The sequence below is a fragment of the Lathamus discolor genome, chromosome 6 (assembly GCF_037157495.1).
Source record: "Lathamus discolor isolate bLatDis1 chromosome 6, bLatDis1.hap1, whole genome shotgun sequence".
In the NCBI taxonomy this organism is placed as follows: domain Eukaryota; kingdom Metazoa; phylum Chordata; class Aves; order Psittaciformes; family Psittacidae; genus Lathamus; species Lathamus discolor.
Window position 1 is genome coordinate 2,622,560 of NC_088889.1, and position 21,109 is coordinate 2,643,668.

General features: G+C 45.3%; 2 protein-coding genes and 2 pseudogenes across 6 annotated transcripts; 2 read left to right on the plus strand and 2 right to left on the minus strand.

The window, feature by feature from the left end:
- Positions 1-21,109, minus strand: part of LOC136017804 (olfactory receptor 5AP2-like) — a 313,756-nt pseudogene that overhangs the window by 142,899 nt on the left and 149,748 nt on the right.
- Positions 1-21,109, minus strand: part of LOC136016754 (olfactory receptor 8B3-like) — a 50,826-nt pseudogene that overhangs the window by 11,473 nt on the left and 18,244 nt on the right.
- LOC136017711 (olfactory receptor 5AU1-like) lies at positions 1,555-5,139 on the plus strand. Of its 5 annotated transcripts, XM_065686228.1 has the most exons (3): positions 1,555-1,648; positions 1,788-1,831; positions 4,007-5,139. In XM_065686228.1, exon 3 carries the CDS (start codon positions 4,036-4,038, stop codon positions 4,846-4,848), a length of 813 nt encoding a protein of 270 aa, XP_065542300.1. In that variant the 5' UTR covers positions 1,555-1,648; positions 1,788-1,831; positions 4,007-4,035; the 3' UTR covers positions 4,849-5,139. The 5 variants fall into 5 exon arrangements, with proteins under 5 accessions (XP_065542300.1, XP_065542299.1, XP_065542302.1 ...); XM_065686227.1 differs by lacking the exon at positions 1,788-1,831; XM_065686230.1 differs by lacking the exons at positions 1,555-1,648; positions 1,788-1,831 and adding an exon at positions 3,324-3,342.
- Positions 7,599-8,552, plus strand: LOC136016536 (olfactory receptor 8I2-like). The gene has a single exon (XM_065683874.1). The coding sequence runs from the start codon at positions 7,599-7,601 to the stop codon at positions 8,550-8,552; it is 954 nt and encodes a 317-aa protein (XP_065539946.1).

The following is a 21,109-nucleotide window of genomic DNA, read 5'->3' on the forward strand; positions in this document are numbered from 1 at the left end:
TTTTCCTAATGCAATTCTTGGCTGAGGCTCCAGGTTGTATGAAATGTAGATTATTGTAGATTCATAGAGTGGTTTGGGTTGGAAAGGACCTTGGTTCCAACCCCCTGCCATGGTCAGGGACACTACACACTAGACCAGGTCACCCAAGACTCTGTCCAACCTGGCCTTGAACACTGCCAGGGATGGGGCAGCCACAGCTTCTCTGGGCACCCTGTGCCAACGCCTCAGCACTCTCACAGGGAAGAGCTTCTGCTTTACATCCAACCTGAGCTGCCCCTGTTTCAGTATGAACCCATCGCTCCTTGTCCTATCACTCCAGTCCCTGATGAAGAGTCCCTCTCCAGCATCCTTGTAGCCCCCTTCAGACACTCGGAGCTGCTCTGAGGTCTCCACGCAGCTTCTCTTCTCCAGGCTGAACAGCCCCCATGTTCTCAGCCTGGCTCCATACAGGAGGTACTGCAGCCCCTGATCATACTCGTGGCTTCCTCTGGACTTGATCTATGTTCTTCTGATGTTGAGGATAGCAAATTCACTCTGCCTTTTAAATGGTTTTTCTCTTAAATAGTCTGGGCTATCCATACACACTTTGAAGTGCTAATTCATGGTGTTTCAAATGATTCCCTTCTCCGTCAGTTGTTTCCTATAGATCCACAGATCCCTCTCAGAAAGTATCCCCATTGCACATCTTTACTCCTGACAAAGCCATCCCAGATTTTATAATGAAAGCACCCGAAAACACATCAGATCTCAAAACAGGTAAGGTCTCAACCTTTATCCCATGTAGGTGAAGGATTTAATTCCTTGTTGTTGATGTATGTAAATGACACCCATCACCACCTAAATAATCCCAGGCGAGCAGCTGGGATTATTTAGGTGCTCTCTGGTGCTGAATTAAATGGGTGAGGATGCCTATACAGTAACCAAGTTCCTGGGTTACTGGTGGATCTATCCTGGTAACCGGCATGGGGTAGGAAACCCATCTTTTGTTACGGAACATTGAGTGCTAGGCAGGACAAAACAGGGTCATTCTCTACTAGGGCTTTTGGGGAGTGACGAGGTGACTTCTGTCCTTCCCTGGAAGGCCCTGCAGCCCCCTCTCATCTTTGGGAGCACAGTAACGGAAGCATTTCTGATTGAAAAGTCAATGCAGCTGCACCAAGATGAAAAGGAAGTTGTGCTTTTGTATTTTCATTCTAAGTAGAAGCATAAACTGAGATAAAGGAGAGCTGGGTTTCTCCTCCACTGAGGGAGGGACGCTTCTAAGAGTCCTTCCCAAGAGGTAATCTTGTTTTTGAATACAGATACGACACACTACATACCAATATGTACTAAACTACCTTTGGGGATTTTTGAAGGCTGTATAAAACTCTTAAAGGCAGCAATTTTGGGCTGGTATTGTTCAAATAACACCTTCTGGTGCCGTTAATTGTAAAACCTGTTGGGTGTTTCCTGGCCTGGCTCTTGGGAGCCCTTTGGGCTGACCCTTGCCTGGTCTGACAGCTCCCTGGCGGTTAATGTGTAATCCCCTGACTTGTTTTACCCCTGGCTCTGTGAATACCACAAAGGACAACGCTCTGGAAGGATGGGTAGATGCTGCGTGGGAGAAGACAGAGCAGCATTACCCTTCTAGCTGGAGCCTGGAGAAGCTGTGAGTATTAAAACCCATTTCAAGTGGATCTGAGAGCAAAGAGGAGGAAATCCCTGAAATGAAAACCCTGCTTTGTCCTGTGGCATCCACAGGATCCACAGGCCTTGTAGCAGACCTTACCTCCTCTGCTTTATTTCAGGGCAGCAGAAACCATCACCTTGAGGAATCAGAGGGATGCTGGTGGTGTGAGCATTTGGCTTTTTTGCTTCATATTTTAAACAATCCTTTTCTTCACTCATTTGATAGTTTGTGTTGTAAGACTCTCAGAAGAGCAGCCAGCCAAACAGTGTGTTGTAGCTCTATAGAGCTGGCATCTTCCACTTGTTCCTATACTGAGATCTTGAGGATAACATCCACTGTGATGGCTTTGGACTGCCAGAGTGGAGATTGAGATGAGCTCTTAGGCAGAAGCTCTTCCCTGTGAGGGTGCTGAGTCACTGGCACAGGGTGCCCAGAGAAGCTGTGGCTGCCCCATCCCTGGCAGTGCTCAAGGCCAGGTTGGACACAGGGGCTTGGAGCAAGCTGCTCCAGTGGAAGGGGTCCCTGAATGATGGACATTGGAACCAGATGAGCTTTAAGGTCTCTTCCAACACAAATCACTCTGGGATTCTATGCTTCCGTGAGAGCAAGCTAACTGCTACCTAACTGGGAGCTTGTGCTGCAAGGTTTTGCTCGGCTGTAGGGTCTCAACAGCAGCTGGATGTTCTCCTATCCATAATGTCAAGAGTTACATCTTGGATAACACTAGCAACAGTCTGCTTGGTGAGTCCTAGGGCAGCTTGTTGAAAGCTTGGCCACAAAGCGAGATCTTACCAAATTGGAGTAGAAAAGCCACAAATGGAGGTCCTTTCCCCAGGAAGACAGGGACAAATATTCAGTTAACTCTTCAGCAGAGTGTGGACCCACAGCCTGCATGGGTAATATCTATACGAGGGCGGCAAGGTATGGGTTTTTAGTTTATCTCCATTCCAGTGAGCGTGCTCAAGCTGCAGGGAGACTTGATTGCTGGAGGGAAGCTCTCATGTGTAGCACAAGCTGCAGCCTTAGAAACATCCCAGGCTTCATATCTGCACCTTGGATCACTTCATACCAAGCAGTTGGTTTGTCAAGCAAGAAAAAGTGAGGGTGAGCCTTTGTTAATTGTGAGCTTCAGGTCAATTCTCCACTGGCAGGAGATGTGTGTGTCTGGGCAGGCGGATGCTGCCTCAGGGGGAGGATTGAGCCCCAGACCCAAAGAGTTTGATTTTCATTACTTGGGTCACATCTTCCAGCTCTGTGGTGATGTCTCAGGAGCTGCTTTGCCTTTGGCATCTCTATGTGAGCAGTGAAAAGCAGCTCTAAAGCCCCATTAATAACACTGGGAGACCACACGCTTTGCTCACAGGACATCTGAAATGAGGAGTCTGGCTGTGGAGGTGGACCTCATCCCTTCAGCAAAGGGTCTTCAAATAATGATGACTCTTAAGTATGGCTCTGCTTGTCAGATACCAGGCAGCGCGCACTCCTGTTTTGCTCTCTGGTGTTAACTCTGTCAAATGATGGTTAATGTTAGGCAGGAAAAATCAATGAGGATTTATTCTACCTGTCGCAAGCTGTGATTTTAGGAGCTGCTGATTTCTGCCAGGGATAATTTATCTTTGATCAAGCCTGAATGTATCTTTTGTCTCCAAGTTAGGCATCGTGTCTAAAGCAAAGTGAGGAGAGAAATCCTGGCTCTGCACCATCCTACCTTAAGGAAAGCAAGCCACATTTGCCCTCAAAGAGCTCCTCCTGGGACACAGAGAACAGCCATTTATTTCTCATGTACTCACACTGGACTGGCAGCACCCAAAAGATAAGAAATAATTCCCTTTTCCCAGCAGTTACTCGGGAATTCAAGGACTTCCATGTGTCAGTGGCTTGAGAGGAACTATGAGGAACCCTGAAGTTTATTCATTCTGGTGTTGCCCTCCCTCCTTGCCTTAAAATATCTACTTGCTTCCAAGTGTGTTGGTGGTGGTTGTTGTGTTCAGGCAAGACTGGCCTTGGGAACTTGGTGTTTTCCTCTCCCAAAGAGAATTTTCCTTATATTGACATATATATACATATATATATTGTATATATAACTTTCTATTGACTTAAAGTGGTGTAACCGATTGATAGACAAAACCTGACACTTTTAACATTATTGAGGGATTTGGGCCTATTCAGCATTTCAAATTAAAGACATAAAGCAGCAAACTGCCTATAGGGTCACTATGGTTGAAGATAATTATACGTCCCCCTCTGAGTTTATTCTCCTGGGCTTCACAAAGAGGGAAGACCTGCGGGTGATGTGCTTTGTCTTACTCCTTGCCATCTATGTGGTTACCTTCATAGGAAACCTGGGAGTAATTGCATTAATCAGAATGGATTCCTGCCTACACACCCCCATGTACTTCTTCCTCAGCCACTTGTCTCTCCTGGATGTCTGCTACTCCTCCACCATCATCCCTCAAGCCTTGCTGAATGTTCTAGTGGAGAAGAAGGTGATTTCCTTCATTAGGTGTGCCACTCAGCTCTTCTCCTTTGCAACCTGTGCCACCACCGAGTGCTATGTGCTGGCTGCTATGGCTTACGATCGCTACATGGCCATTTGTAACCCCCTTCTCTATTCCATGGTCATGTCCCGAAGGCTTTGCACTGGGATGTTGGCTGGTGCCTACTTAGGTGGCGTGATCAGCTCTACCATACACACGGCTTCCATATTTCGTCTCCCGTTCTGTCGGTCCAAGACAATCAATCACTTCTTCTGCGATGGACCACCACTGCTAGCCCTCTCCTGCTCTGACACCCATGCCATCGAGGCGATGGTTTCTGCCGTGGTGGGGTTCAATGTACTGAGCACCACGGTCTTCATCCTCATCTCCTGCTTGTCGGTCCTTTCCACTGTCATGCAGATGCGGTCTGCGGCTGGTCGACGAAAAGCTTTCTCCACCTGTGCCTCTCACTTCATCTCCATTGCTTTGTACTATGGCAGCTCCCTCTTCATGTACCTGCGCCCCAGCTCCAGACAGTCCTCGAAGCATGACGAGGTGGTCTCCATGCTGTACTCTGTGGCTGTCCCCATGCTGAACTCACTCATCTACAGCCTAAGAAACACGGATATGAAGAACGCCATGAGGAAAGCAAAAAGTAGAGTCCTCTCCTCTTTGTCCATCCATGGTTCCCTGCCCTGGTGAGGAGAAGAAGCAGGCTGGATATTGTACCTTCAAGGATGGTAGGATATTGCACCTTCAAGAAGGATGGTTCGATATTGCACCTTGAAGAGGATGGTTGGATATGGCACCTTCAAGGATGGGTGGATATAGCACCTTCAAAAAGCAGGGACTAAATATACCTGGAAGCATGACACCTGGAACACATGCTTCTCCTTAAACCAAGGCTACATGCTGTGCTGGGATGGACAGGACTTTCTCTGGCTGCAGCCCGAGACCTGACAGTGACTGTGTATTGGAAAGAAAGTTCTTGTCCAAAGCGATTGTTACTTAAATATTACTTGAAATTAGTATCTTTTCTTATTTAAATGCTATTAAACATAACAATAAACTATATTTCAGGCTTCAGAGAGCAAAAGGGAGAAGACAGGTGGTGGCTTTGCCCTGCGGGCATCAAACCAACTGGTATCCGAGCTCATGTTTTATATTAGCAAATATTTTCTGGTGTTATTTCTGGTTTTAAGGAAATATTAACTGATATTTGCAGGTATTTCAAGTCCAGACCACAAGTTGGGTCACGCGAAATGACAAAGGGGAGACTGAGATGAGCTCCTAGGCAGAAGTTCACAAAATTTGGGTTTCACCCATTACCCAACGAGGAAGAAAAACATTCAAAACCACTCAGAAATCCTTGTCTACTTTCATCCAGTGCATCTCCTGAACAGTCAGTCTGGTGCCTTCCAGCAGAAAACAAGGTTTACATTGAAAACATCCCGACACTTTCATAGTTCGCTTTTCTCCCCTGTTTGCCTTATCTTTTAGTTTTTGTAAATGTCTGGAACAAGGTTATAATTTAATATTTCTCCCAAGGGTTTTATAATGTCTCCTCATCCAGGAGAAGCATTCAGGACACGCCAGCACTCACGATTCCTCAGAGGAAGACTGGGAAATATGACTTCATCCTGTTATATCCTCAAAGCAGCCATGTTTTGAGCCAATGCTTTTGACCAAACTGTTGTACAATCGCTAGTAACGTGTACAGAAATAAATGCATCTGATAGAAAGGACTCCCTAAGACCACCTCAAACCACCCACACAGAGGATGCTTTGTTGTGCTTGTTTTCAGCTCCCTTCAATGCATTAGATGATCTCTGTGGATGTAAAGGGCTTCCTCAGGGAAACACTGAAAGGAAGAGGTATGTGATAGATGGGGAAATACAGAGCAAACTGTCCTGGGCCTCTCTTCCTGGGTAGGTCTCTGTAGGAGAACTGGTCTTGGAGGTGTTGATGCAGCCAGAAAGACTTTGGGGAGACAGGAACTAAAAGGTTATTTTGTCAATCAAGTCAAAGTAATTATCCGATGGAGGAGGGTCCTTTGGGAGAACAGTTTGCACAACACAAGCCTCTGAGGTAATGCCTCATGTGAGATAAAACCCCTCCACCGGCCAGCCTGGAGCACCCTGCTCCCAAGCATCTCTCCTTCAACCCATCGCATGGGCTCCAGAAGGAGCTGCAGGCACTGCATCCACCACCACCTTCCTCTTTAACCAAGCAGGTACAAAAGGGTTTGATGGGTGATGGGTCCAGTTTGACCCTGGTCATGCTGCCTCTCACGTGCTTGATGGCATGTTGAATTTCACTCTTCTTCAAGGACTGTGGCTATAGGGCAAGGGGTGATGGGTTTAGACTGGAACGGGATGTTCAGGTTGGAGATAGGGAAGGAGTTCTTTCCCGTGAGGGTGCTGAGGCGCTGGCACAGGGTGCCCAGAGAAGCTGTGGCTGCCCCATCCCTGGCAGTGCTCAAGGCCAGGTTGGACACAGGGGCTTGGAGCAAGCTGCTCCAGTGGAAGGGGTCCCTGCCTGGGGCAGGAGGTTGAGCCTGGATGAGCTTTGAGGGTCCCTTCATTCCAAACTGGATCTTGATGATCCAAGCGATGAAGCCAAGTGCCCTGTCATTTGGTTAGGAGTTTTGTTTCAAAAAAAACATTCTCCTGACCTCATCTACAACTGTCTTACTTACGGATATTTCAGCAGATATGTAGCCATCTGTAGATAGATATTCCATCAGATAACTCATCTGCAGTGGGGCTGAATGGGGGACATGAGAAAATCCAAGCTAAAGCCTGAAAATTTTGGTTTATATATGGAATAATTTGTATTTTAGCATCTTTAGGTGGATATTTGGGTTGGTCATAGGAAACTCACTACAATCACAGCAAAGTTCTGCTGGAGCCAAGACCACTGCTTTCCCTTCACCTTATGCAGGGTGGGGGTTCTTCAAAAGCAAATAAGCTTAGAATTTAAAGCAAATTTCAAGTACATGGCTTTGTGTTCTGATGAAAAGGATGCACCACAACTAAAGAAGCTACAGAATAGCATTGATTCAGTCTGAAAAATACAAATAAGATAATAAAATCCTTAAAATACCCAGAAATCAGTGAAGAAAATGCAAAATCTTTTCTGTTTTCTAGATTTGGGGATGCACTTATTTGATTTTATTATCTTACGCTTGGGTAGACATGATGTTTCTCTGTGTATCATTTGTGCAGGGGATATCAATCATGGTAGAATTATTCTCTTTTAATTTCAGGCTGTGTAATGATTTCCTAGACCTCTTTGACTTCAGATCTGGGGCTACAGACAGAAATGCACCACTAAAAAGACAACATTTTCTACGGCATTTACTTTATGGATTAAACAACTAAACTTCCACGTTATTTCTCTCTTAGGGATTTATTCATTTCATTTCAATCCAAATCCACCAACTTGTTGAAATGACGGGTGCAGGAAACCTCACTGCTCTCTCCAGCTTCATCCTCTTGGGTTTCTCTGATGCCCCAGAGCTACAAACCACCATCTTCACTATCTTCTTATCCCTGTATGTTTTAATGGTGCTGGGGAACCTGACGATGATCCTGCTGATCAACACTGACCCCCACCTCCGTATCCCCATGTACTTCTTCCTGAGCCACTTATCTTGCATGGATTTTTGCCTTTCCTCTGCTATCATCCCAAAAGCTCTGGAGACTTTCCTGCTGGGGAGAAGCCACATCTCCTTTTGGGGTTGCTTTGCCCAGATGTATATTTTCATGGCTCTGGCTGTCTGTGAGTGCTTCCTCCTTGGGGTAATGGCTTATGACCGATACACAGCTGTGTGCAAGCCCCTGCTCTACACCACTACCATGACCAGGGCGCGCTGCTATGGCATGATGGTGCTGGTGTACACCATTGGGTTCCTCACCTCCCTGGTGCACATCACGCTGGCAGGGAGGTTGTCCTTCTGTCAGGCCAGGAGCATCAACCACTTCTTCTGTGAGCTGCCCACCCTCCTGCAGCTCTCCTGCTCAGACACAAGCACAAACGAGGTTGTGTTGGTGTCCAGTGCTACATTTAACTCCACCGTCACTCTCCTGATAATCCTGGTGTCCTACACCTGCATCCTCCACACCGTCCTGCAGATCCCTTTGGCCACGAGGAGGCTGAAGGTCTTCTCTACCTGCGCCTCCCACTTGGCTGCCATCATCATCTTCTACGCACCAGGGATCCCCACCTATGTCCAGCCTCATGAGGCATCCTCATGCGATCAGGCAAAGCTGGTGTCGGTGTGTTACTCCATCCTCATCCCAACCCTCAACCCCCTCATCTACAGCCTGAGGAACAAGGAGGTGAAGGGGGCTCTGAGGAGGCTGTGGGAGAGAAAGCTGCTGCCACATCTATCCAGGTTTTGAAAGCACATTTGGAACTCTTCGTACTATGGATGCAAGGAAGGAATAAGTGGAATATGTGATTATGGAATTGATCATTACTGGCCATTACTGGTCATTATTGCTCACTATTGGTCATTCTTACAGATGAGGAGATCACACAGGAAGTGCAGGGTATGGAGAACCAGCACAACGAATGGTTCTCTTCAAACAGCTTCAGGTGTTTTTAAGCATGGCCAGAGCCTTCAATGACTCATCCAAAAAAGAATCAGCTCTATAATAGCAGGACTGGGACAGCACCATGGCGTTTTGTGTCTAAATTGTGCTAAATGAAAGTAGTGGCCACAAAAAGGAGGCTCAGACTTGAGGTAAGGCACTGACTACTGTCTCCTGTGCCTGCTTGATGAGTGTTCTCTCAATGAAGAACTGAGGGAAGGACCAAAGGGTCTGATACAGCTCTGGTGTCCCCTACACAAGGAGGACATGGAGCTGCTGGAGCAAGTCCAGAGGAGGCAATAAGGATGGTCAGGGGCTGGACCACCTCCCGTATGGAGCCAGGCTGAGAACATTGGGGTGTTCAGCCTGGAGAAGAGAAGCTGCGTGGAGACCTCAGAGCAGCTCCAGTGCCTAAAGGGGCTACAGGAAACCTGGAGAGGGGCTTTGGTCAAGGGCCTGTAGGGACAGGCCAAGGGGAATGGCTTTAACGTGCCAGAGGGGAGACTGAGATAGGCTTAAGGGATATTGTTTTATTATAATTGAACAAGCCCCCCCCCCCCCTTTTTTTGTTTACACTTTAATAGTCAAAGCATTTTTCGCCTTACCTGGAGCTTCAGATACCCATACTCCCAGATATACCTAATTGAGGTTTTCTTCTATTTCAGGGAGGTCCTCCTGTTTGCTTTTCTGCTGAATTAAACTCAAAACTGCAATTAATTGATTGTTTTTAACTCTAAATTCCATTTTGCCTTCTTTAAGTGTTGCTTCTCGCCCTAATAAAGATTTTAGAGAATTTGGCATGCATAAAAATTTATGCGCATTGCTATTTGTTTTCCCAATTTGTACTTTAAAGGTTTCAGAAGGAATGCCTCTCTTCTTTTTTTTCTTCTTTTTCTTGGTGGCCAGTAGCTCCCACATCTGTAACGAATTCTTTTCTCTCTGATGTAACACCAAATAAGTTGCTCCTGCATCCGCTAAAATTCCACTTTATTTCCTGTAATCCCTAGTTTTAATGTAACCAGTGGATCTAATAGGGTAGATTCCCCAGGTCCTCCCCGTCAGTCTAGTTCCAATTCAGCCACCGGAGCCACCCCATGGCACTGCCCCCCCCCCCCCCCCCCCCCCGGACAGTCTCACTTCCAACGTCCCAACTCCCCATAGCGCGCACCCCGATCCGCTTCCACAGGAGAGCCCACTCCCCCACCTCCGCCCGACATCCCTCCTCCCAGGCTCAGACACAGGAGCTGCTCGAGCTCCCCTCCTTTCCCCCTTGGTTTTCCCTTTTCTTTTTCTCGCAGTTGCTCACCCTGCTCTGCAGGGGCTGCAGGTGCCCGCCTCTGCAACAGCGCTTCTGCTTTAACCCTTTCTTAACTCTGAATGGGAATCTGCCGCTTTTTGCCAGTGACAGCAATCTCTTCCTCCTTATCAACATCAGATAGGACAGGCGCAGAGGGTGCTCCTCTCAGAGGTACCTGTGACACATAATTTTCCAACCTATCTTCCTGATTACTGTTTTTTAACTTCAAACATCTTTCCCCATATCACAGGCTGAACAACATCTCTCCATCTTAACTTTCGGTTTTTCCCTGTCCTTTTCCAAAGCCAAAATTAAGGGATCTGGGGGAGCTATATTAATTTTGCATTCAGTCTCTCACTCCACGTGGTTTCTTAAAGTGAAAAACATATCTGCATACATTACTTCATCCCATTTTCCCTGCCACCTCAAAACAACATTAATTGTAACAATGTATTATAGTTCAGAGTTCCATTTTCAGGCCATTTTTTCCTGATCTTCCAAAATATACAAAGGCCACCAACGGTTACAATATTTTACCAATGTTTTCTTATTTACCGAGCCCCCAGGAGACCCTCCAAGTTCTTTCCAGTGTGCCAAAACGCACCCTAAAAGACTCTTTTTCAAGATCTCTTCACTCTGCTGACTTTCCATTATCAGTCTCACATTCACACACACACACACGGGATCCCACAGACACACTCCACACAGTTACAACACTTGAGACAGAGACTAAAATTCAGTCAAACAAACAACAGTTAATAACACAGCTACAACATCCTGTCACCAATACCAAATCAAACGACCAAAATCCTTAATGTAACAAGTCACAAAGTAAGACGAATACCAGCAGAATAGAAAGCAATACTTCCTAACCCGTATGGCTCAGACCATATTTTAACATTAATAGGGGGGTTTCCTTGAACCCTTTATATTTCACCAGCCTGTCAGCGTCCCAAGAAGGACGAGACCCTTATGTCCGACCAGCCCGTCTGCGTCCCACTGTGGTAACTGTACTGGACAGCCCACTGTATCAGAGGGTGATTCAACTAACCTATTCAGGGACCCACGCTGACAGCATCACGAATCAAATCCCTTATGGGCTGTTGATAGCACACTGGACTCAAAACCATTTCCGCAAGACACCCTGTGCGTCTTGTATGAACCAAACCGCAAGATGCCCCCTGCTTAGTTATAACAGTCTGTCGCTGATACCAAAATCGCAAGACCAAAATCCTTAATGTAATAAGCCACAAAATAAATCAAATACCAACAAGATCCAAAACCATTTCCACAAGACACCCCCTGCATCTTGTAGGACCCAAACCACAAGAAGCCCCCTGCTTCTTGTGGGTGTATACCGAACGGACGCTAGCAGCCGGGTATATGCCTTTACCTATGAGATTTCCTATCCCGATTTACGGAAGGCTTCCAAACCTTGCGTATGCTTACCAAACCAACCCAATTGCCAATTCAGTCTTTATGCAAGATGCCCCCTGCACCTTACAGACCATACAAAAGAAAAGAATACCTTTTATGAGACGGTCCTTGTCTGCTCCTGCAGTGATCCGAATGAGTCGAGGGGTCCCTCCGGGAAAAATTCCCGAGGGCCCTAGGGAGCCCTGTCCCCAGCGGGTCCTGCAGCCGAGCAGAGAGGGTCCCACCTGGGTCGCCAGATTGATTCGGAGAAAACTCCAGGAACAAACTTGCCAACAAAGTTTTCAAGCTGGCCAGCAGGTATTCTTTATTGCGGCGCCGGGAGACACGGGGGATAGCTCCTCCTAACGTGTGTCTCTCCGTGTTGCTACACAAGCCATCCTTATATAGTCCCTGGGCATACATACATTACATCGTTTTCCAGAAAGTTCCCCGCATGCGTACAGAATTGTGGTGGTGGTCTCTGAGGGTCGTTTACTTCTTCCAACAATCTTCATCACTTCTGGCAGCCTTTGGAGCACGTGCAGTAGATGCTCATAACAGTTTAATTGGTTCGTTAGCACCAGAGACATAATAATCCTCCTATCCTCCTACTTATCAGTTAGTTTAACTGTAGCCCATCCTGGACACCTGCCGTTCCCAGATACTCCTTATCCCTGTGTCCTGTTCCTCTAGCCTGTTTTTCTTAAAACTCTGTCAACTATAACAATTTATCTTGTACAAGAATGCTCAGTGTGTTCTCTAGCTGCACTCTATTTTTTTTCTATGTATCATGCACTTTAGTAATTTTCCATTGCTACTGTTACAAAGCCATCAAACTTAACATTACTTAAAACTGATTCTAAAGGTTTATATATTCCATTTTGTGATTTTCTGTCCCCCTTGTTTCAAATCCCCCCTTTTTCTGTCCTTCTGCAAATTCTTTTGCAACATTTTATATATTGCCATTACCATCAAAAGTCTTTTGAAATAATTTCCCTTTTCTACTTGGTGCTTAATTTCACTCCTTTTCCAGTCTTCATAATTTATCATAGCATTTACAACACCAGAGGGAACACTGTATCATACCACAAGTAATCAATATTAAAATAATTAACACCAATATACCTGCAACCAGTTGCCTCAACCAGGAGAGATCAGGTAATCATGAAGTTAACCCTTTCCATATTTTTTTTCAAAACCCCAGGAGGTGTCATCCATGGCCATTTCATGAAATATCTTAGTTTGTTTCCAAATTTCCACCAGATCTGTTCCAATTCTGCCACTTTGGTCTATATAGGAGCAACAACTTTCACTGATTATGGAACAAACCCCTCCTTGTGATGTCAATAACATGTCTAGAGCCATTTGGTTTTGTAATACCACCTTAGATAGGCTAGTTATCTCTCGTTCTGCCTGGATTATATCAATGTTTTTATTTTCCATTTTCTCTATGGTTGCTGAGATATTTATAATTTATAATTCACTTACTATAAAACTATGAAATGCAGTGTGCCATTCAATAATAGGGCTAAATCCTCACTTAATCTGTTTAGAAAAACTTCTAATCCAGGTCCCGGAAGGATACCTGTAGATAATAGTAAAATTGGGTATTACAGCACATAAGGTACATGCTCCTTTCCAGCTGGGGGGTAGAATCTTGTAAGCATTTTCTCCACATAACCAATACCATCCTTTCCCTTTAGGAACAGGCCACCACTGAACTATGATACCATCTATATTAATAGTATGATTGCATTTTGAATGGTGACCTACGTCTGTGGCATTTGAACAAGCATGATTTCCTACCCTGGTTCCTGGTGTAATACATCTTTGTGCACAGGTGTAATATTTATTGCTTGGATTAGGATTAACTATTCCAAATTTTAACCTTTCCTTCGGATACAGATTACTAGTGTTCACCCACAAATTTGTCCATGAGACAGTGTTATGAATTGGAATTCCAATCAATGGGAGATCCAGGCTTTCTCCTGGTTTAGGCAACTGTGCACACACCCAACAGTCACTACGATTAAAAATATTAGTAACATTCTGCACTGATTTCAGGTACAAATTCTGGTCCCAAGCTTGTGCGCCAGTTATCACATGAGTCCAAATTAAGAGATTTCATATGCAAGGGTCCTGAAGGTTTGATCTGCCATGTCTTCTCTGGCTCTGGTGCTTTCTTTATTCTTGAGTAATGTATCCAAGCAGGTTGTTCCTTTATCTTCACTGCTGTAAAGGTGGTCAGTAATCTCTGATACGGTCCGCTCCACTTCTCCTGTAGAGGATCTCCTGAAAAATTCTTAACATAAACCCAGTCTCCAGATCTGAAAGGGTGAATCGGATAATCCAAACCTCTCGCTCTTGTCCCTACTATTCTCTTATTTATCTCCTCCAACTGTTTTCCCAGATCGATCAGGAACTGTGAGAGACAGCCTTCCCCCACTTCCTGAAGACTTTCTCCTTTGAACTGGGACTGATATGGTCTTCCATACAAAATCTCAAATGGGCTAACCTCTTCTTTCGACTAGGGTTTAGTTCAAATTCTTAATAGAGCCAGTGGTAACGCTTGGTACCAATATAAATTTGTTTCCTGACATATTTTACTAATCTGTTGTTTAATGAGATGGTTCATCTTTTCTACTTGCCCACTGGCCTGAGGCCCGTATGGAACATGGAGCTGCCAATCAATTTCTAGTTTTTTGCTAATTTCTTGTAACAACTTTGCACTGAAGTGTGAACCTCGGTCTGAAGAAATTGTCTCTGGTACTCCAAAACGAGGTATGATCTCGTTAAATAATATTTTAATCACTTGTCTTGTATTATTTATCATACAAGGGAATGCTTCTGGCCAGCCTGAAAAAGCATCCTTTAATACCAACAAATATCGATAACCTCATTTTCTTGATAATTCAGAGAAATCTGTTTGCCACTGCTGTCCCAGATAACTTCCTCTCACAATTGTCCCAATTTGATTTCTATTTTCAGTTTTAGGATTATTCTTAAGACATAGCTGACATTGTATTGTCACTAATTGAACTATAGTATATAGATTTCTTCCTACAATTTGTTTAAGTGTTTATACAAAGAGTTACTATCACAATGAGTTTTATTATGTTCCTCCTGAACTAACTTCCAGAGTTGGTTATAGGGGATTACAGTTCTCCCATCAGGTATCTGAATCCCACCCTCTTGATTTTCCTGTCCTTTTAGATCTTGAATCAATTTTCTATCCTCTTTTGAATACCTAGGTTTAGATTTCTCAATTGTTAGTTTGCCATCGGGGATTAAGGACATGATTTTAGATTGTTCAGCTGCTCGTTTGGCTTCAAAATCGGCCAAATTATTTCCAGTTTCCTGATCAGAGTCACCTTGATGTCCTTTACAGTACATAATAGCTACTTCTTCAGGTAGCTGAACAGCTTCTTGCAATTGTAGAATTTTTGTAGCATGTTTAATCTGTTTCCTTTGTGTGTTCAAAAGTCCTTGCTCTTTCCAGATAGCACCATGTGCATGGACCACACCAAATGTGTATTTAGAATCAGTCCAAATATTTATCCTTTTATCTTCAGCCAATTCCAGGGATCTCGTTAATGTTATTATTTCTGCCTTCTGGGCAGAGGTGTTTGCTGGTAAAGGTTTAGCTTCGATTACCTGTGAAGTGGTGGTAACAGCATATCCTGCCTTTCGTTCACCTGCTTTCATTCATGAAGCTACTACCTCAGTAAACCAAGAATCAGCACCTTCCAGAGGTTTTTCTTTCAAGTCTGGTCGGCTCAAATGCACAGTCTCTATGGTGGCCAAGCAGTTGTGTGTTAGTAGTTCTATCAGTTGTTCGTGCAAAAAGGATGCCGGATTCACAACATTAGTGACCACAATTTCTGTATCATCCCGTTCCACAAGGGTGGCCTGGTATTTTAAAAAACGTGAAGGAGATAACCAGTGGGCTCCTTTCTGTTCCAGGACTGCTGATACCGCACGGGACACTAGCACAGTGATCTTCTGTCCCAAGGTGAATTTGCGAGCATCTTCAATATTCATGACAACCGCTGCCACAGCCCTTAGGCATCCGGGCCATCCTTTGCTCGCTTCAGCCAGCTTTTTGAAAAATATGCCACTGCCTTTCTGTATGGTCCTAGTTTCTGAGCAAGGACCCCCAAGGCTATTCTCTGTTCTTCATAGGAATATAGCCTAAAGGATTTAGTCACATCCGGAAGTCACGGAGTTGCAGCTCTCATTAGCTCTTTTTTTAAATTTTTAAAAGCCCCTCTGCTGTATCAGTCCGTTTTAAAGAGGGAGGGTTTCCTTTCACCAGTTCATATAGTGGTCTTACCAGAACACCATAATCATGGATCCAAAGTCTGCACCATCTGGTCAATCCCAGGAACGTCTGGAGCTCCTTGGTGGTCGACGGTCATGGAGTCTGGCAAATGGCTTCTTTTCTAGCAGCTCCAAGACAGACTCTGTCTGTCCTCCTTCTATTTCATATCCTGGGTAGGAAAGCATCCTTTAAATCCAGTACAGCAAACCATTTCTGATTATTATACAATTTAGTCAAAAAGTCATACGAATTAGCTACTACTGGACGAATATCCTCTGCTGTTTTGCTGATTGCCCTGAGATCTTGAACCAATCTGCAACTTTTAACTTTTCCCATCATATTCCTTTACTGTCCAGATAGGAGTGTTATATTCCAATTCACATTCAATTAATAATCTATATTTTAAAATTTATCAGTGATTGTTGATTCCCTTTGATCTTCTAATTTTAAGGGATATTGTTTTATTCTAATTGAGCAAGCCCCCCCCCCCCCTTTTTTATTTCCCCTTTTAGAGGCAAAGCATTTTTTGCCTTACCTGGAACTTCAGATGCCCATACTCCCAGATATACCTGATTAAGGTGTTCTTCTATTTCAGGGAGGTCCTCCTGTTTGCTTTTCTGCTGAATTACAGATAAACTCAAAATTGCAATTAATTGATTGTTTTTAACTCTAAATTCCATTTTGCCTTCTTTAAATGTTGCTTCTTGCCCTAATAAAGATTTTAGAGAATTTGGCATGCATAAAAATGTATGCATTCCTATTTGTTTTCCCAATTTGTCTTTTAAAGGTTTCAGAAAGAATGCCTCTCTTCTTTTTTTTTTTTTCTTTTTTTTTTTCCTGGTGGCCAGTAGCTCCCACATCTGTAGCGAATTCTTTTCTCTCTGATTTAATACCAAATAAGTTGCTCCTGTAACCACTAAAATTCCACTTTATTTCCTCTAGTCCCTAGTTTTAATTTAACCAGTGGATCTGATAGGGTAGATTCCCCAGGTCCCCGTCAGTCCAGTTCCAACTCAGCCACCGGAGCCAGCCCATGGCACTGCCCCCCTCCCACCTCCCCCCAGGGCAGTCTCACTTCCAACGTCCCAACTCCCCATAGCGCGCACCCCGATCCGCTTCCACAGGAGAGCCCACTCCCCCACCTCCGCCCGACATCCCTCCTCCCAGGCTCAGACACAGGAGCTGCTCGAGCTCCCCTCCTTTCCCCCTTGGTTTTCCCTTTTCTTTTTCTCGCAGTTGCTCACCCTGCTCTGCAGGGGCTGCAGGTGCCCGCCTCTGCAACAGCGCTTCTGCTTTAACCCTTTCTTAACTCTGAATGGGAATCTGCCGCTTTTTGCCAGTGACAGCAATCTCTTCCTCCTTATCAACATCAGACAGGACAGGTGCAGAGGGTGCTCCTCTCAGAGGTACCTGTGACACATAATTTTCCAACCTACCTTCCCGATTACTGTTTTTTAACTTTAAACATCTTTCCCCAATATCACAGGCTGAACAGCATCTCTCCATCTTAACTTTCGTTTTTCCCTGTCCTTTTCCAAAGCCAAAATTAAGGGATCTGGGGGAGCTATATTAATTCTGCATTCAGTGTCTCACTCCACGTGGTTTCTTAAAGTGAAAAACATATCTGCATACATTACTTCATCCCATTTTCCCTGCCACCTCAAAACAACACTAATTGTAACAATGTATTATAGTTCAGAGTTCCATTTTTAGGCCATTTTCAGGCCATTTTCCCTGATTTTCCAAAATATACAAAGGCCACCATCGGTTACAATATTTTACCAATGTTTTCTTATTTACCCAGCCCCCAGGAGACCCTCCAAGTTCCTTCCAGTGTGCCAAAATGCACCCTAAAAGACTCTTTTTCAAGATCTCTTCACTCTGCTGATTTTCCATTATCAGTCTCACATTGACACACACACACACGGGATCCCAGAGACACACTGCACACAGTTACAACACTGGAGACAGAGACTAAAATTCTACCAAACAAACAACAGTTAATAACACAGCTACAACATCCTGTCACCAATAACAAATACCACGACCAAAATCCTTAATGTAACAAGCCACAAAATAAATCAAATGCCAACAAGATCCAAAACCATTTCCACAAGACAACCCCTGCGTCTTGAAGGACCCAAACCACAAGAAGCCCCCTGCTTCTTGTGGGTGTATACCGAACGGACACTAGCAGCCGGGTATACGCCTTTACTTATGAGATTTCCTATCTTGATTTACGGAAGGCTTCCAAACCTTGCGTACGCTTACCAAACCAACCCAATTACCAATTTAGTCTTTATGCAAGATGCCCCCTGCACCTTACAGACCATACAAAAGAAAAGAATACCTTTTATGAGAGGGTCCTTGTCTGCTCCTGCAGTGATCCGAATGAGTCGAGGGGTCCCTCCGGGAAAAATTCCCGAGGGCCCTAGGGAGCCCTGTCCCCAGCGGGTCCTGCAGCCGAGCAGAGAGGGTCCCATCTGGGTCGCCAGATTGATTCGGAGAAAACTCCAGGAACAAACTTGCCAACAAAGTTTTCAAGCTGGCCAGCAGGTATTCTTTATTGCGGCGCCGGGAGACACGGGGCATAGCTCCTCCTAACGAGTGTCCCTCTGTTGCTCCACAAGCTGTCCTTATATAGTCCCTGGGCATACGTACATTACATTGTTCTCCAGAAAGTTCTGCGCATGCGTACAGAATTGTGGTGGCGGTCTCTGAGGGTTGTTTACTTCTTCCAACAATCTTCACTTCTGGCCGCCTTTGGAGCACGTGCAGTAGATGCCCATACCAGTTTAATTGGTTCGTTAGCAGAGGAGACAAAATAATCCTCCTATCCTCCTACTTATCAGTTAGTTTAACTGTAGCCCATCCTACTGTTACAAAGCCATCAAACTTAACATTACTTAAAACTGATTCTAAAGGTTTATATATTCCATTTTGTGATTTTCTGTCCCCCTTGTTTCAACACATAGCTTCAAGGGAAAAAAACAGCCCCTTCTCATCTGAATTATACTCGCATATGTTTCTTCCTCTGTTCTAGCTTATATTTAAAGAACATGTGTATAAATAAATCTATATGAAAAGATGACTGCTGCTGCTGTTATCCTTAAATATGCATCGACCTTAAAATGAGGACATGACCTTAAAACATACATGTTGCCCATTTGCGTAACGAGCATTACTCCTCCTTCCCCTCCCACTTCCCTCTTTCCATCAGCCCCTTTTCAAGCAAGATGACCATTTCTGCAGCACAATTCACCTTCTCCCTCCACCCTTCCCAAAGCAGCTTTTACTTCCCCATTCCACAGCCTGTGGTCAGATGTTCATCACACAAAGTCCCTTTACTCACCACCAATGCTCTTCTCAGGGTGCTGGTGGGTGCCTTTGCTCCAAGGACACATTGATGGCTCACTTTAACACAGTGCACACCACAAGCACCCTGTCCCTCTCTGCTAAGCTGCCCCCAGCCTGACTTGGTGCTCAGAGCAACTCTTCCCCATAGGTAGGACTCAGCATTTCCCCTTTTTGAAGTCTGTGTGATTCCATCTGCCCATTTTGGACCCAAATTTTGCCTTTGAAAAGCCATTTTCCTTCATATGCCTCCAAATTTAAATAGCCTCAGGATGGCTCTTTCCTGCTTGCAAAAGCAAGAAACAAAACATACATTGGGACTTGTTCCTTGTAGAGAAAAGCAGCTGACAGCAGACCGGGCTTTGCTAAGGCTTTAACACCTTTAAATGGGTTCAGAAGATCCAGCTGAAGTTGTCTACACCCTCCTCAGGCAGGGGGATGAAGGCAACTGCTGTTTCCTATTGCTAATGGCTCACACACTCAATGGCCATCTCCTCATCCTCATTCATCTCCTTCACCTTCGTTATAGATATACGAAGTGTAGATATCTCAAACACACACCTTGCATCTAACACCACTGAAACCAGCCATTCTCAATACCGTTCCTTGCCTAAACAGCGCAAAACATCACCCATCCCACACCAAATCATAGAATCATAGAATGGTTAGGGTTGGAAGGGACCTCAAGATCATCTAGTTACAACCCCCCTGCCATGGACAGGGACACCTCTCACTAAACCATCCAACACAAGGCTCCATCCAATCTGGCCTTGAACACTGCCAGGGATGGAGCACTCACAACCTCCCTGGGCAACCCATTCCAGTGTCTCACCACCCTAACAGGAAAGAATTTCCTCCTTAGATCCAATCTAAACTTCCCCTGTTTAAGCTTTAACCCATTACCCCTTGTCCTGTCACTACAGTCCCTGACAAAGAGTCCCACCCCAGCATCCCTATAGGCCCCCTTCAGGTACTGGAAGGCTGCTATGAGGTCTCCACGCAGCCTTCTCTTCGTGGAGACCTCAAATACCCACATCTTATGACACACACAAGCATCCCTTTCTCTGTGGTCTTTGCTTTACACACACATGCTGACACTGCAGGTATCTAAAGCCAGCTGAATCCAGTCCTGCCCATGGCTCTGTCTGTCCTTGCTCAACCCAATATTCCCTTTCTCACTTTCATCTTTTCTCAAGATACAGGAAATGCAAATTGCTCTTTCTTGGGTTCAAAAATCATAAATCAGAATCACAGCCTGGTTTGTGTTGGAAGGGACCTTAAAGCTCCTCCAGGTCCAACCCCTGCCGTGGGCAGGGACCCCTTTCACTGGAGCAGCTTGCTCCAAGCCCCTGTGTCCAACCTGGCCTTGAGCACTGCCAGGGATGGGGCAGCCACAGCTTCTCTGGGCACCCTGTGCCAGCGCCTCAGCACCCTCACACAAAAGAGCTTCTGCCTAAGAGCTCATCTCAGTCTCCCCTCTGGCAGGCTAAAGCCTTCATGGGAGTTATGGGGAACCTCCTTCTACAGCCAAACATGAAAGAAAAGTGCATGTCACACGGGTTCCCACCAGAGATCAGCCAGATCCCCTGGCAGTGCACACTGGGAGCAACCCCCCACAATCTGAGCATCATTTGGGATTCCAACCCCTCCCAGAGACACATCTTCCCCTTTCCTTCTCCCTCCAGCAGTAAAACCATTCACAGGAGCTGCAGGACACGGTGCGATGCTGCAGATGAGGCCCCTCCGTACTTCTCCTGCTGTCAGCTCTGCCTCTCGCACCTCCTCATCTCCCTGTTCAATACCAGACCAGCAGCTGCAGCCCAGCTTACAGAGGGAGATGGATGGGACCGAGCTGGCTCTGCAGGGCATGGGGTATGGGTATGGATGTGTATGGATGTGATGGACACAGGGGGGTGTGTACGGATATGGTCCCTCCTTGCTTTGCATGAGTCCTGGTCCCAAATCCTTTCACTGCTC